The following is a 17,877-nucleotide window of genomic DNA, read 5'->3' as shown; positions in this document are numbered from 1 at the left end:
CCTGGCGCGAATATCTTTAAATTTCTCACATGGATATCGCATAACATCAGAAGACGTATTCTTGACACGCCACATAGCAATCTGCACCCCTAATAGTGTTAACGCTTCGAGGGAGAAGTGGCAGAATAGAAGGGGAGCCGTATCAAGGTTATCCTAGTTCTCATATTACTATTGAGTATCACAACAGCGCCATATTCCAGATGGCGAACATTCCTTATTTTGTAACGAATTCGCTCAGTGGTGTTCCCTATTGATCTGAAATTTTTGATTGATTTCTAGGTTTATTATTATGCATTCTCCTGCTTCTTTCTCCTCTGGAAAGTTGAGTATTGTATATTTACAATATGTGTTTTTTAGTTCCGGTCTCACAGTGAAATTAGAGTTTTTTATTGTGATTAGGAGCTAGGCCTGTTACCGGAGACGCCATGGGCGCTGTCGTTTGTTGGGCATGTGTTATTCAGTTAGTAGAACGACATTCCCGGTTTTTGAAATAGTATTAATAAATTATTTATGAAGCTATTTAGGCATTTTATGTTTGTAAAGATATTTATATTCATATTTTTTCTATTTCTGCGCTGATCGTATATGTCAGAGTTTTGGTGATATAGGTAACCGAGATCTCTCCTTGCCTAGGTAACCTAACCTAGGCAACATATATTTTCGACAATACCCCGGTTACCCTCGTGTATTGGTTATTCATTCCTTGGGGATTGATATCTCCTAGAATCATTATGTAACCGATACTCGTCTCTATTGGAGATTTAAGGGTAATCTCTCTTCCCTCTGAGGGTAGCCTTAGGCTACAACCCTAATGGGTCGGCCTTGAATCTTTAATTCAGGCATGATTAGTCTAGGATTTCTCTGTCTCATCTCTTAAACGCAAATGGCAAATTTTGGGATTCGGTCAGAAACTCAGAGTTTTTAGTCTTGTATCGGCAGCCGGCCGGCAGGGTGAATAGTCATTCCCTTGCCGGCTAGACTGCCGGCATAGGAGGCTAGCCCTCCCTAGCCTACACCTGAAGTGGTTGTATGATGCCGCCATCTTCTTCCTGTGACCTAATAGACTAGTCCTATGCTCGCAGACTCTAGGCTGAAGTTTAGTATCTTCTTAGGCCTAGGATGACGTGGCACTGGAACTCTGTTTCTCCCTTGTTGAGAGGAGGTGGCACTGCTGCCGCCTCCTTAACTGTATTGACACACCTTAGGTTGGAGAATAGAGATTCTCCTGCCACCTGGGATGGCGCCAATATTGAACAGAGTTTCGTCAAGGTGTTTAGGTCTGGCTACATTGCCGGCTCCTATCACACCTTATATAGGACCCTTTTTCCTCCCCCTCTATTCTTTTATGATACCGGTGTCCTGCAGCCTTACCGTTGCTGGTGGGTTGCCAGTGCCGGTCAGACTCCCTCTCTACTGCCGTTGTCCGGCTGCCTGCGGTTATGGCAGCTACATGCAGCCATGACAACTTCCGGCGGCCATGTTGGATGCCGGCGGCCATGTTGGATTCCGGCGGCCATGTTGGATGCCAGCGACTATGTGTCTTTCAACTGTCGGCGGCTATGACGGCTGCCAGTGGCGATGCATACTGCTTGTAGGCGTGCCATTTGTCGGCAGCCATGACGGCTGTCGGCGGCTGGCGACTGCCGGCAGCCATGGTGACTGTATTGGGAAGTCCCTTCTATCTTTAAGGTTCTTCAGTTCTCCCTTGGACTGCTAGCCACAAGTTCTATTGTCGGAGTACCGCCGGCCAGGCTGGCACATATAGGTGCTGACTGAGCCGGCAGCATGCCGACTATATTGGTATTGCCAGAGGCTAGCCTGCCGGCAGTGTGTCAGCAGGACCTTGCCGGCAATAGTACTGTGGATGGATGGAAGACTGAATGTTACATTCTCCCCTTCCATTTGAGCCTTATTTCTGGAGAAAAGCAGTAAAATTAGACTTTACATTCTTAATTACTGTATACAAACACAGTAATAGGTGGCCTTCACTCCATGCTATCTCTCTCTTTTAGCTATCATGCTGGATGTGCCGGCTAGAACTAGCTATGCCGGCGACATGCCGGATGATCTACAGTATATGTTTATACAGGTAGTCACTATATTTGCAGTAAAGGATATACTGCAGATAGAAAAACTACTATATATTTTATACAAGTAGTCATTTCCAATACATCTTGGGTATCCCTACCCAGGTATTTGCTGAGCCCAATCCTATATTGAAAGAATATAACTTCTTCAATATTCTGATAGAAATCAGTTTTTAGAATACCTTACAATATTAAATATTTTAAGGGCTGGGGTGTTACACTCCTAACCCTTAAAGGGTAGAACCCTTATCTTGAGTCTCCCTGATCAGGAAACTCTATGATTTAATTTTGTAAGGAAGGTTACAGTAAATAGGTTGGGTGGGATGCACAAATATATGTCGTGCCATCAGACGGTTGCCACAAAGGTAACACGCTGGCTGAGCTACATTATATATAATTATACAGTAGCCAGTAATTTGCAACATAGCATATGCTGCAAATAGAAAACTATAGTATGATTATACAGAAGTTATTTCTAACATATCTTGGGTACCCTCGGCGAGCTTCTGCTGGTACCGCTCCTATAATGAAAGAATAGTATTTCTTCAATATTTTGATTGAGGAATCAGTCATCCTTACCCCACAGTGTTAAGAATAAAAGGGAAAGTGACTTATACACTGTTCTACCCCTAGGGGTTAGAGCCCTTTTAGTTGGAGTTACCTTGGTAGAAGAATCTCCTTATTGTTGATACTGAGGGGAGGTAACAGCAGTTGCTTACAGGGGATACACGAGTATGTGTCTCCTGCTATCCCTTTATAGCTTATTATCCTAAGCTATTTTGTTAAAAGATGGCTTTTGCATATTGATGATCAGTGAGATAATCAATTATATACTCAATCTGTTCTCCTTTCTTTACAGGAGGAACACCAGATGACTTGTGCTGCAGTCTTCTGCAAGACAAAAGAGTAAGTGTTTCTACGGTCATAATACTTGCAGGTTTCATGCCCCCTGCAATATTATTTCCGAATCCCTACATTATTTGAACCCGCAGGTTTGTAATATATGTCAGACAAAGGGTTGCCTCCACGATCAGAGGGTGAAATTTCCCAATTGCTTTTTTCTTTGCTAAAAGTCTTCCTTTTGCCTATCAGAAGGCCGTGATATGTGTAGAATTCATCTCCAACCTCTATAATGCCCCCCCCCCCCCTGGTCATCAACGCCCCCCTTATGTTAATAGAAAAAATACGAAATATCATTAGTAATTTTCTAATTTTTATAGGTTACCCCTTTAAAACTGTTCAAAATCGTTTTCTTATATCAGTGACATAAAAGAAAATGGGCTCAGGGGAGACTATGATTTTATATCCAATATTTTCGCCATCAGACAAAAATCGTAATTTCTCGTTTTTTCTTTTTCGGGAGAGGGGTGTATTTCTTTGCTTGTCCTGCTCTTATGCCTTAAGTAATATAATATTTAGATGTTTTAGGCCATCAAGTGACATAATACCTAGAAAAACACAGAAGGTTTTTTCCCTAAATCGAAATTTTAATTTTTGGTGAATATTTATTTCTAGGTATCCCTCCATCACCAGCCGGGCTTTCACTAAAGTTAATGCTCGTTTTTTTCTTTCTGTGTGCTTATTTACTGTTCGATTTTGATAAAAATTTGTCTGCTTGTTCCAGGTGGATAAACAAACATAATGACAGAGCGAATTTCAATTCAAGACATTAGTTTCTCACTGGTCACCAAACAACTTTTAAGTCACTAGCTCCGATTTTCACATTTTTATTCATAAAATCCTTTATTTTCCCTGTAGGATGATAAAACTTACAGAGGATATGCCTTATTATAGTGCTAATAATGCCTGAAAATTTCATTAGCGTGTCTTGATTAGTGTATTTTTGGGAAATATTTTTTACGATTGGCACCCCTTGAAAGGGGAGCCTACCCTTTGTCCAAAGGTTTCGCGAATTCCAAGTCTATAGAGACTAGGGATACAACTCAGTATAAATTACGCAACTGGGTGAGAGGCTTCCAGAAAATCTCTCCGGGACCTTACCTACCTAATGATAGGATGCGTAAGCTACTGTTTCCGAAGGCAAGTAAGGAAATAGTGGTGCCTCAGGCACCAATTACTTTCCCTGATGGCCAGATAGCCTTTGGGAAGGAGGGCAGGAAGTGCCCAGGGGTAGAAGGGGAAAATGTCGTGTCAGAATTTTTTCCGCCATTGACGTCGACATCTTCATCTTCTACCCATCTATTAGATGTAATGGTCCAGTTATGGGCCCAAGTGAATAATCTAATAGAGAGCTTTCGCAAACAAAATGAAAAGCAGGAAGTAAAATGCAAGATAGAGCCTCGCAAAGCTCCACTTGTCGCTTCCCAAGGGTCATTCAAACGACCCATGGATCAAGACCTACCGACATGCTCCAAAACCAATCCCTGGAGGTTTGCGGAGCTGATGCTGATTTCAAATGGCAAACTCTACATCTCAGAGAAGATGGGTGCGGTTTCTTTGGACAAAACCTAATTTTGGCCAAGCTTTGACGCTTTCCCTAATTGTTTTGTTCGACTGAAGTATGAACCAAAGTCAAGAAAAGGAACGGAATCGAAGGAGGTCATGATTCTCGACCATGATAAGGCACAGGCTATCCTGTCAAGTAGCCTGAAAAAGGCGGGTTACTATTTGTCGAAGGCATTCACACTGGATAACAGTCACCCTTCCTTTCTTGCTCCTGCTTCAATTTCATTCTCCTTTATGGGGAAGGCATTTAAATCTGTTGCCAAGGCAGTGGAGGCGGGTAGGCCATGTCCTGCACTCGAGGAGTGCAAGCGTCTGTCACTAGCCTTTCCCAGACAGGAGAAGGACTGGAAGGAAGTCCATTTAACTTTTTCAGTAGGAAGATTAGACGCGGATGTCGCCAGTCGACAAATTAACGAAGGTCTTCCTAAACTATCCAAATTTCTCTTGTATAATGAACAAGAGATAAAGGAGAGACTTGCAGCCTCCCTATCTCTACAAAACTACATAGAGATGTGTTCAACCCATCAAAGTACCCCAGACATGCTCATGGTCTTAGCCAGAATGCATATGGCTACCTTAGTGAAAGACCTTTACGACTTTATGAAGGCTAGGGGAGCATGTAGAGAGTTTGTGTTCACTGCCGCAACAGTGAAACATGAAACAAGGAAGCTAGTATCTTCCAACATCTGGGGTAAGGACCTCTTCCCAGACGAGGTAGTTAGGAAAGTGATTAAGAGCGCCACCATGGAGAACATAAGTCTTCTCCAAAAGTGGGGCATCCTTTCAAAGAGAAAGTCTTCCATGGTTGTGGGTCCCCAACCTAAAAGGAAGACAGGAAAGTCTGGAAATCTCCGGGCTGTTCAACAACATCCCACAGTTCCAGTGACCGCGGTGCCACAGGCAGGTGGTCAAAAGTTTAAACCTACTGATTATTCGAAACATGGAGATACTTCTGATAGGAGGGAGATTTCCTCAGGATCCTTGTGTCCAAGGCCTAATCAAGATGGGACTATGATGGGAAGTAGAAATGTCTCCACCATCATTTCCTTAACTTCTCCTACAATCCAAAACCATCCTGGAGGAGTATACCTGAGAGCTTTAGAGCATACAGGTGGTAAGGAAACTATAGTCCATCGAGTTCCAGGTAAGGCTGTTTTGTGTTCACGGGAAGGATTCAGGAAATCTCGAAGTCATTCTGGACTTGTTGCCACTCAACAAGTTCAAATAAAACAGCAAGTTCAGAATGTTAATCCTTCTGAACATATGGACCTTGTTTCAAAAAGGGGTGTTCGTAGTCTTGTCAGACCTGAAAGGTGTCCTTTGGCAACTTCCAGTCAATCACCCTCTCCCCTCCTATCTAGGATTCAAGTTACAGAGGGTAACGTTTATCCTAGGAAACATATGTGTCGGACTAGACACAGTCCTAAATATCCTCATAGGATTGGCAGACTTAGTCACGCAAAAACCAAGCCTAGAAATGGTTCAGGCAACAATGTACCTGGACGAAAGGCTGGGGTGGGCAGCACCCAAAGTGGCTGGTCTATGAGCATCCAAGGAAATGACCCGGTTCCCAGGACATCGCGGAAGCAAGATAAGCTTCAAGAAGTCTCGATTCTCTCCAGCTGAAAGGTTTCAAGGGCTGATAAATCATTGAAGCCTGTGGTTACTTCAACTCTCCTTTCCCTTGGGAATATAAAAGGAGATTGCAAGGTCGGTCAAGAGACTCAGGTAATCAGTCAGATTTCCAAGACGTTAACAGGGAGGAGCTCTGAACTCTCTTCAGTTCGCAATAGTGACAGACCTAGTGCTAAGAGCACAGCGGAAAGATGCATCAAGAGTCTGGAGAAGATACGCATCAAACGCTTGAAGAGATCTAAAAAGACCGATATCGGTCCCTCTTTTATCGCTTCTCTAACAAAGGTCAAAGCCCGAAAGTCCCAAGACCATGTTGGTCCTGTCATGAGTGAGGAAGCTCTCTCTACGCAGTTCAGACTTCCTACGACTGATCTGGGACACGGAAGCGATAATGAGACGTCACAGTCGACAATGCTAGAGAGCATCTCATACAGTCTAGGTGACGTTAACCATCCCTTACTTAAAGGGATAGCCCCTGTCAGCAGTTCATATATAATCGATCCACAATGTGACAGTGGATGTTCTATTTGGGCTCAAGTCGATAGAATTGGAATGGTCCACGGACGCAGACCTATTCACTCTCAGATGGGAACAAGTCCCAGAACTGCATATCGACCTCTTCATCACGTTTTCAAGAAACTACCTCGATATGTAGCCCCATACGAGGATCCTCTAGTGGAATTAAGGGATGGACTGAGGTATTCCGGTTCATCCCATCCAATCACCTGCTGAAGGTCCTCAACATGCTGAGATCCTTCCAGGGGGGAGTAGCTCTAGTGGCTCCCAAGTAGCCCAAGAGCAATCTGTCCTCTTTATTGAAGGAACTGAAGCGGAGGCTGGCCCTAGTTCTGAACCTGGGTCTCTGTCAGAAGGTTCAGAAGTTAATTGCCTTCGTTTTATCACAGATAACCCAAACACTTTATTTCATGATTTTCTTGCCCTAGCGGTTAGGAAAAGATTTGGGATCTCAGAAGGCAATATAGAATTCCTAGAGAAATACAAGTCTAAGTCAACTAGAAGACAATATGAGTCTTCTTGGAAAAAGTGGGTTGCGTTTGTTAAAGCAAAAGGGCCGAAAGAAATTTCAATGAACTTCTGTCTGTCCTTCTTTGTCTACCTTCATAATCAAGGTCTGGCGGCCAACACGATAACTACGTGCAAGTCAGCCTTGACTAGACCTCTTCTATATGCCTTTCAAGTGGATCTGGCGAATGAAATCTTTAATAAGATTCCGAAGGCATATGCAAGGCTTAGGCCTGCAGCACCACCAAAGTCCATCTCTTGGTCTTTGGAGAAGGTCCTACATTATGCCTCATCTGTGAACAATGAAGATTGTTCTCTTGGATCTAACCCAAAAGGTTAGTTTTCTGTTCGCTATAGCCTCCAGGGCTAGAGTTAGTGAAATAGTGGCCATATCTAGAGATGAGGGCCACATTCAGTTCAAAGAGGAGGGAGAACTGAATCTCTTCCCTGATCCAACCTTTCTTTAAATGAGAAAACTTTGGATCAAACTTTTCCCTAAAACAACTGAGGGCGAAGCTCACCTACTTTATTCATAGAGCAGATCTTGACAGTACTCCCGCAGGTCATGATCCGAGAAAAATTGCTTCATCACTGAACTTTTTTTAGTATATGGACTTTGAGCGGCTTCGCTCATATACTGAATGGAAATCATCCAGAGTGTTCTACAAACATTATGCTAACCTGGTCCATGAACTGAAGCATTATGTGGTGGCGACAGGTAGTGTATTAAAACCTGCCGTCTAATTTTAGTGTGACCTCCTTTGAATGAGTGTTACCATGGTGACACTAACTCTGTTCAAAATCCCAGGTGTGGAATTATACAGATAGCACTAGTACCGTGTGTACGTAGTACACAGTGTCGATAGAATGTAACCGGTACAGAAATTATGAAGAGAAATTTTATTATAAAATTTTCTTCAATCTGAGAGTGGCACTCATCATTTCTTTCTCTTTCAAGAAAGAAATATAATTTCTGTATACGTTACGTGTATAATTCCATTATCATGCTACATTAATTTTTCTGCCTAATTCATTTAGTCATTTATTAGGAATAAATGTCTATTAGAATGTATTGCGTCCTAATTCGCCCGACAATTGCACGTATAAAAATGCCAGAGTTCTTTGGTTTACTAAACTAAGTATTCTTCATATAGTTTTAAGCTCACAAACAATAGATATAAGAGACACTGATACTGATTCAGCAATATATACAAACTATGAGACTGTTTGTGTATTGAGTGTATACTTATGTTTGTTCATACAATATATGCTAACCTTGAGGCCCCTTTCCTACTGTCTAGAATGACCCTTCCCTGTAGGGGGCAGGAAACACTAACATTGTTTATGAATAATGGTGAAGACGGATAACGGTAAGGTCATTTGTCTCAATTGGTCCGAATGTCCATAGAAATGTTTCCCAAGATTAAGGCACTGATGAAAATCCACAGATAGGTTAATGCTCTGGTACGCTTCCATCAGGACGACATGGCTTGAGCCCAAAAAACGGATTTTGAGCGAAGAGAAAAATCTATTTTTGGCTGAGATAGCCATGAAGTCCTGATGGACCCACCCTTCTTTTCTAAAAAGAAAAGATCTTCACAGTATCCCTCCCGAAGTACTGTATCTGTAGCACCATGCTCAATGATATAAGGAATGTTCGCCATCTTGGATATGGCGCTGTTGTGATACTCAATAGTAATATGAGAACTAGGGTAAACCTTGATACGGCTCCCCTTCTATTCTGCCACTTCCCCCTCGAAGCGTAAACGCTATTAGGGGTGCTGATTGCTATATGGCGTATCAAGAATAAGTCTTCTGATGTTATGTGATATCCTTGTGAGAAATTTAAGGATATTCGCACCAGGAGTTAGAATTATGGATACCTAAAGGTAAAATTCCCTAGGAATATCACTGTACTATAAATATCCCTTAGGAAGCTACTTATAGGAACTTCCATCAGGACAACAAGGTTATCTCAACCAAAAATATATTTTTTGTTTCGCTCAAAATCCGTTATATATATATATATATATATATATATATATATATATATATATATATATATATAAATATATATATCTGTGTGTGAATATGTATATATATATGTACGAGGAAAATATTTTACATCATGGTTTTAATAAGGATAATTTTAAGAAACTTCTAGAAATTGCAGTGCAGGACACTCACTTTATTTTTAACAATAACGTTTTTAAACAAGTTGATGGTGTTTCGATGGGATCACCACTTGGCCCAGTTATGGCTAATGCTTTTATGTGCTCTTTTGAGGAACAGATGCTGGATGGGTGTCCCTTATCATATCGCCCTCTCTTTTATAAGCGATATGTGGATGTCACCACTCTATTTAGGTCCCGAGAAGCAGCTGAAGCTTTCTTGCAATATATCAATGGCCTACATCCTAATATAAATTTCTCAATTGAGCATGAACAAGACAACCAGCTTGCTTTTTTAGATGTTTTAATTACTAGGACAGAAAATGGTTTTAATACAAGCGTCTTTAGAAAAAAGACGTTCACAGGTCAAGGTACCAACTTCTATAGCAGTTGTTTCATGATATTTAAATTAAATAGTATTTCCACACTGTTACACCGTGCTTATACGTTATCCTCCAACTGGCATAACTTCCATAGCGAAATCCAGTTTTTACTTCAGTTTTTTAAAAACAATTCGTATCCTCCAGCCTTACTCTTAAAATATGTCAATAACTTTTTAAATGATAAATTTCAACCACGTCAACTTGTACCGAACGTGCCTAAATTATTAATGTATGCCTCTATACCTTTAATTCAGTCTAACGCATTTAAGGTGCAAATACAGGAAGTCGTTCAGAAAACTTTTCCGGCTGTGAACCTTAAGTTGATAGAAAAAAATCCTAAAACCCTGGGTTCTTTGTTCTCCCACAAAGATAAACTTCCGGCTTTGATGCGATCTTTGGTGGTATATTGTTTTACTTGCCCGAAATGTAAGATCGGGAAATACGTGGGGGCCACCAAGAGATTGCTCAAAGTCAGAATCGATTCTCATCTCGGAGTCAGTCACCGTACGGGATGTACTTTGAAAACCAAAGAATTTTCTAACATACGAGAACATTGCAATAAATGTAAAACATCATTTTCATATAAGGATTTTCACATCGTCACCCAAGCCCCCAATGACTATTCTCTCTCTGTTTTGGAGTCGTTGACCATCAAACAGCTTGTGCCTTCATTAAATGGTCAGACTTCTTCCACAGTTCTATATATAACATAGTTGACGTCCTCCTTTCCAAACTAGAAAACGTCACTCAGTTTTTTAGCTCCATAGAGATAGGTACAAACTTGAGCATTCTTCACTTTTTAATTTTATATATATATATTTTTTATTAGTTCAATTTTTTAAATGATTTAACTTTTACGTTGTTCTATTTATATTAACATTAATACTGAGTCTTTTTTAATTTGTATATTTTGTATATTTTACAGCCCTGATGATGAGACCCAAAGTCTCGAAAATTCGGAAAAAAAATGTATGATGCTACGCTGGCTTTTCTCCATATATATATATATATATATATATATATATATATATATATGTATATATATATATATATATATATATATATATATATATATATATATATATATATATATATATATATGTATATATATATATATATATATATATATACAGTGGAACCTCTACATATAATTGTCTTTACATGCAACATATGATTGTTCCAACATCCAAAGTAAAATTTGATCAAATTTTCGTCTCAACACCCAAGGTCATGCTCCAACATCCTATGTAGATCATACACGTAGAATTTTCTCGAATCGTCAGTCGTAGTTTCTTGTTTACGGCGGTAGACGGCAGCACGTCGAAGGGATGCCATTGAGCGTCGCGTCGGTCAGTTCTCTGTTCTCGTGAGCATCGTGCGGTTGTCCTCTGTTCGGTCCATTATTAACAATGCTTATTATCTTCCTTTTTTCACGTTTCCTTTTTGATTTTACATATAATCATGGGTCCTAAGAAGCTTAGTGTCGGTACAGGTAATAGTAGTGGTGAGAAAAGGAAGAAGGCAATGCTTTCGTTAGAATTGAAGCAAGATATTATAGAAAAACATGAGCGCGGTGTGCGTGTGAGTGATCAGGCTAAATAATATGGCCGGAATATGTCTACGATCTTGATGATCATCAAGCAGAAGGCAGCCATTAAATCAGTCAAACCATTGAAAGGTATCACCATTATTTTAAAATGTCGTAGCCCTACCCTAGAAGAGATGGAACGCCTTTTGTTGATATGGATAAAGGACAAAGAGATTGTTGGCAATACGATCACTGAAACGATCATTTGCGAGAAGGCGTTACTCTATTGTGACTTGAAGGCAGCGGGCTTTGGGGGGTGACACGGGGGAGAGTTCAACCGATCCTTCAACGAAGGAATTCAAGGCGTCTCATGCTTGGTTTGAGAAATTTAACAGACGACCAGGATTCATTCAGTTTCTCGGCATGGAGAGGCTTCAAGTTCAGACACCAAGGCTGCTAACAATTTTGTAAAGAAGTTTGAAAAGATCATGGAGGATGAAGGCTACCTAGAAGCAAGTTTTAAATTGTGATGTAACCGGTCTAATTTGGAAAAAGATGCCTAGTCAAACATACATCACCGCCGAAGAGAACAAATTCCTAGACATAAACCTATGAAGGATCGGTTGACTCTTGCCCTATGTGCCAACGCCAGCGGGGACTGCAAAATAAAGCCGTAATTTGGTTTACCATTCCCAAACCCCTAGGGCATTTAAGGCACATAGAGTCAAAAAGAACATGCTGCATGTTTTCTGGCATGCTAATTCGAGGGCTTGGGCTACTAGGCATTTCTTTGTTGGATGGGTAAACCAAGTTTTCGGCCCTGTTGTCAAGAAGTACCTTCAGGAGAGAAATTTGCCTTTAAAATGCTTGCTTTGCTTGGATAATGCTCCCGCTCAACCCCCAGGACTCAAAGATGATATCATTGACCAGTTCGAGTTTATCAGAGTGCTGTATCTTCCACCGAACACCACCCCTAGCCTTCAGCCCATGGACTAGCAAGTCATCTCTAATTTTAAGAAGCTCTACACCAAGCATTTATTTAACCAGTGCTTTAATGTCATGCAAACTACCAAATTAACTTTGAGTGAATTTTGGAGCAGCCATTTTAATATCATGCACTGCTTGAAGATCATAGATCACGCTTGGGAGGGAGTAACTTGATGGACACTGAATTCAGCTTGGAAGAAGCTTTGGCCTGATGCTGTTTCTCCCAAAGATTTTGAAGGTTTTGGTCCCAAGCCTGAATCTATGCTTGCCGTAGAGGAAGACGTAGAAGAGATTGTATCTTTTGGCAAGACCATGGGTCTGGAGGTCGATGAAGATGATATCACCAAACTCGTCGAGGAGCATCATGAAGAGCTCACCGCTGAGGAACTCAAGGAGCTGCATGCCATGCAGCATGATGAGTTCCAAGCGCAGTTGAGTAAGTCGGAGGACATCGAGGAGGCACAGCACATCTTAAGTTCGGCTGAAATAAGAGATGTTAGCATATTATCAACATGTGGTTGATTTCATTGATAAGTATCACCCACAGGAACTTCAGGTTTGCCGTGTAGTTTCCCAATTCGATAAAGTTTTTTTACCCCATTTCAGAAAAATTCGGAAAAGTTGTGCCAAGCAACTTTCTCTGGATAGTTTCTTTAAAAAATCTACAAAGCGGTTTAGTGATCATGATGAAGAGAAAGAAAAGTGAAGCAAAGAAAACTAAGATTGAATTGAGTGAAAGTAATGAAAATTAAAAATTAAAAAAAAATGTAAAAAAAAAATATGAAATATATAAAAAAAGAAATAAGCTAAGTTAGGTTAAAGTTCCCGTAGTTTAAGTTAGAGTGAGTTACGGTACGTTATCACAGTCACCATCTCTACCTCCTCGCCGACTGTTTGTCTCCTCCTGCATAGCAATTCCTACATCTGAGTTGGCCTCTCTCTAATGTAAAGTGTCAATAAAAACCTCTTTTCTTATTTATTATTTCTTTATAATTATTCTTTTTTAGATCTTTCTTATATAATGCAATTGTATTGTTGTTATGTGTAATTATGTGTAGTAATTTATTAAGGAGTTATAGGTTTTTGGGCTGTGGAACGAATTATAGAAATTACAATGTATTCTTATGGGAATATTTGCCCCTACATACGATTGTTTTTACATAGGAAGCAGTTAACGGAACTCAATAGGGGTAATTTGAATGAATTACTATCAATTGTGTCACCTGGTGGGTCGGAAAGTCGGGGAAAATTCGCTGGTAAGAGACTCATGTCTTGCCAGGTAAATCCTGAACTGTAGTTTGCAGTTAGGTTCCGACTTCTTATTATTGCTTCTGGTGGCATGGTTGGAAGCAACCTGGCCTTTCATTAGAAGAGGCTAGGCTTCGATCACAAGTATGCGGTAAAATCTATTTCTATTTGAGCACAATATTGTGTTGATATTTATCCCTATATATATATATATATATATATATATATATATATATATATATATATATATATATATATATATATATATATATATTTGTGTATATATATATATATATATATGTATATATATATATATATATATATATATATATATATATATATATATATATATATATATATATATATATATATATATATATATATATATATATATACATACATATATATATATATATATATATATATATATATATATATTTATACATATATATAATTATATATAATTAACATTAAAAAACTTGGTACTAGGTTTAACATTTCTGTCAACACAAAACCAATGTTCATAGGCTTATGCGCTATATTCTCCTCTTTTATTACTATTCAATATAAGAGAAATCTTGTCTGCACTCTCACTTATAGATCGTATAAACTTTGCTCTGATTACCTGAAGATTCATAAGGATCTAATGTATATAAAAAATTACTTTACAATAATGGATTCCCGTATAATTTTACGTATACCTATATAGGGAAAACGCTTTGCAAACTTACGCTACCACCATATGAAAAGCAACCAAATGTTCCTTGGAAAAAATGTCTTTTTTTACTATTCCATATTTAGCGTCCCACATTTTAGGATAAGAAATTATCGTAGTAAGATTTTACGTAGATTTTATCCACAAGCGTCATTGAGGATTGTGTTTACCCTCTCAAATGCAATGTGCAAATATATTCATATTTAAAGACCGGGTCTCAGATGATCTTTGTTCGAGTGTCACATACAAATATAAGTGTGATCTCGGTATTGCACCATATATTGCGAAAAGTGAAAGGCATTAACAAGCAAGATTGTCTGAGCACTTCGTTTGTTCACTTAGAATAGCTAATCATGTAACAAAACCACCTCATTCAACTATCAGAGACCATTCCCGAAGTGAGGATTTTTCCATCTTGGCCACTTCGCAGAGTGGTCTCCACCTTGTGATAAGGGAGCCAATAGTTTTATCACCAATTTAAACCAAAACTGGGCTGGACAACGTATGAATTAATTTGTGTTTTATTTCAATTCATATGAGTTTATAGCACTGGTGCTTTGATCTTGTATTGTGTATTGGGATTGATTTCATAGTTTTAAGTAATTTTGATTCTATTTCATAAAATTTCTGTTATTTCTAAATTTTATTTTCTTCGTTTTAAATATTTATCAAACTATATTTTAACTTATACAAAGTATCGATTTTTTAGGCTATGAAGATGAAAATATATTTTCCGAAACCTTAGTAATAAACATGTATATCATAACTCTGGTTCTATTTTACACACACACACACACGCACACACAAACACACACACACACACACACACACATACACACACACACACACATATATATATATATATATATATATAATTTGAAGGTTCTCATAATAATTTTGTAAATTTTTTTATAAATGTTCGTCGCCATTTAAATTTTGTCAACTAAGTATATATAACATTAGTGGTGAGAGATTAAAATTGATTTTGACCTACTGTATATTGATCTAGTTTGCATAATATTCATAAATAGATTTTATATTAACGTTCGAGTTAATTTCAAAGATTTTGTATATATATATATATATATATATATATATATATATATATATATATATATATATATATATATATATATATATTTATATTTATATTTTATTGTTTGTAAACCTTTGTATTGAAATTTACAATGCTTAATGCAATGGGATAGAGATCATTCGGATGTTTAAAAAAATAAAGGGGCAATAGTGCCGAGCTAATGCGGGATCTTTGGTGAAGAGAATGTCCACGCTAGGTTTTATCAGAGGTTTGAAACTGGGCCAAGGTTATTCATTTCTCCTGTCATCTTTCTGATTCTTATTAACTCATAAGAATTCTTACATTTCAATTTAATTGTAAATTCAAGTAATTTTTATAACAATTCTCTCTTCACTTTGATTTTCTGTTAAATTGCGTCCTCATATCCATTGTATTGAGAGAGAGAGAGAGAGAGAGAGAGAGAGAGAGAGAGAGAGAGAGAGAGAGAGAGAGAGAGAGATACATGAACAAGGAAAGGATGGAATATATATTAGATATCCCAAACCTCAGGGAATCGAATGTCAAAACGTGAATATCTCTCACCCACACTCAGATCATAAATTAGCTTCATCCATATATATTCGACTCTATTTCTTTTTTTTTCTTTTTTTGTAAAATAAAATACCTATGTAATTATGGTAAAAGCTGTATGTGTTCATCTTATATCAGCGCTTTCGATTGATGTGCTTTTAATGTTTTCATGTGAGTTCTGTTATTTCTCTTTATTTTATTTTAGTAATAATGCATCATTATTTGCCAATGAGGATATTATTATTATTATTATTATTATTATTATTATTATTATTATTATTATTATTATTATTTCTAATGACAGCTGAGCAGGAGGAACACAGGAAATGTTACTCCTGCCCAGTTTCCATCGTTACCGCCCCTTTAACTACGGAATACCGAACGGATACGAAACTGAGTATGACAGCCGCAAGGAGATTATCAGTAACCCCTCTGACAATGAACCTCTCCAAGAGATCTCACAAATAAAGAGCAGTGCCGTGAAAACCTTCCCTCTCACCCCGCACGCACCTGATAAGAAACGCGGTTCTAAGGAATTTTACAAGACTACTTACCTATATTCGACCTTTGGTCACAGACCTTCGAATGAAATCATCCAGAGAATTCTCTGAGGATTATGTACAGTACAGTACCTTCACATTAGGCTGTGTTTACTTTAATTTTTTTACATAGTAATGAAAGTGAGTTTACATGTATTTATGCTCCTCTCATAAAAATGACTATTGCACATTTACTGGTAAAATGCAGTATTAATGAAAAAAAAAAAAAAACTTACTAGAACCATTGAAAGGGTCATCCATAAGAACCCTGAGTAGGTACGACGGGTTGTATACAACCCTGAGTTTATGCGAAAAAGCAATTAATTTTACCGTAAAACATTGCCTATACTAGTTATGAATGATATCGACCTGCAAGATGTTAGTTAGTTTACTACGAGCCTCAGTTGGGGATGGACGCATTTTCTCCCAGCTCTCATCTTGTATTACTTCTGAGTAGCTCAACCTGGCGGGTCCTAAATAAGGGAAGTTATTAAAAACCTGAGATTTTGCATATTATTTCCATGAGCAATAGTCTTAAAACTTGTATGAAGCAGGTTAGCTGAGTTGTTGGACTGTGCAGGATAATTATTCATATACGCGTGTGTGATGTTAATGCTGGCAGATGCCATATATTGCCTTCGAATGCCAATTCATTTTTTCAGATCATGGCCAAGTTACAATACTCATTGGGTTTTGAAGAAATCAACTCATTCGTAATGGAGTTAGAAAGTGGAGTTAATGAGAATCGCGAAGACGCTGGCATCTCAGATGATGAGGAGGATGTTGTAGCGTTGAAGGAGGATGAGTTGGAAGAGGAGGCTGAGGAGGCAGAAATTCTCGAGCCTGAAATCATCCCTTTCAAAAACACCCGTTGATATACTACCGCTAAAGAGTTTTTTGGTCCTCTGACTGGCCAGAAAGTACTACATTGAAACCTTTTCTCTGGATATGGGTCATTCTAGGTTTGCCTACATCTACACCCAATAGTTTGTTTTATTCTTTACAGTCTCTTCTGTCTTCATAAACCTGACAACAATGAGAACACCAAACAGTTCTTCTCCGCTCAAGAAGTTAACTGCTGGACTGTAGTTGTTCAGTGGCTGCTTTTATCTTAACAAGGAGATAAGAGACTCATTAGCTATGGTAAGCAGCTCTTCTAGGAGAAGAAGAAAACTCCAAAATCAAATCATTATTATTGATTCTAGGCTATTGCCATAACCTCTGTACCAAGGTCTTTCACTGTCTTGGAGTAGAGTTTTCTATGTTATCCTCTTCTTGTTATTCTGAAGTGTTTATAATTCATATATGAAATATTTATTCAATGTTGTTACTGTTCTTAAAATATTTTATTTTAATTGTTCATTACTTATCATGTAATTTATTTATTTCCGTATTTCCTTCACTCACTGGGCTATTTTCCCTGTTGAAACCCTTGGCCATATAACATCCTGCTTTTCCAGCTAGGGTTGTATCCTACCAAGTAATAATA

The 17,877-nt window shown here is 38.4% G+C and overlaps 1 protein-coding gene across 1 annotated transcript; it reads left to right on the top strand.

Annotated features, from left to right (window-relative positions):
* Nucleotides 1-11,226: 11,226 nt before the first annotated feature.
* On the top strand, nt 11,227-17,263 carry LOC137659956 (gelsolin-related protein of 125 kDa-like). The gene is made up of 3 exons (XM_068394705.1): nt 11,227-11,346; nt 12,533-12,775; nt 17,051-17,263. Exons 1-3 carry the CDS (start codon nt 11,227-11,229, stop codon nt 17,261-17,263), a joined length of 576 nt encoding a protein of 191 aa, XP_068250806.1.
* The last annotated feature ends 614 nt before the right edge of the window (nt 17,264-17,877 follow it).

This window comes from Palaemon carinicauda, chromosome 20, assembly GCF_036898095.1.
Source record: "Palaemon carinicauda isolate YSFRI2023 chromosome 20, ASM3689809v2, whole genome shotgun sequence".
Taxonomy (NCBI): Eukaryota; Metazoa; Arthropoda; class Malacostraca; order Decapoda; family Palaemonidae; genus Palaemon; species Palaemon carinicauda.
Note: the sequence above shows the minus strand (reverse complement) of the source record. Positions and strands in the feature narration are given on the sequence as shown.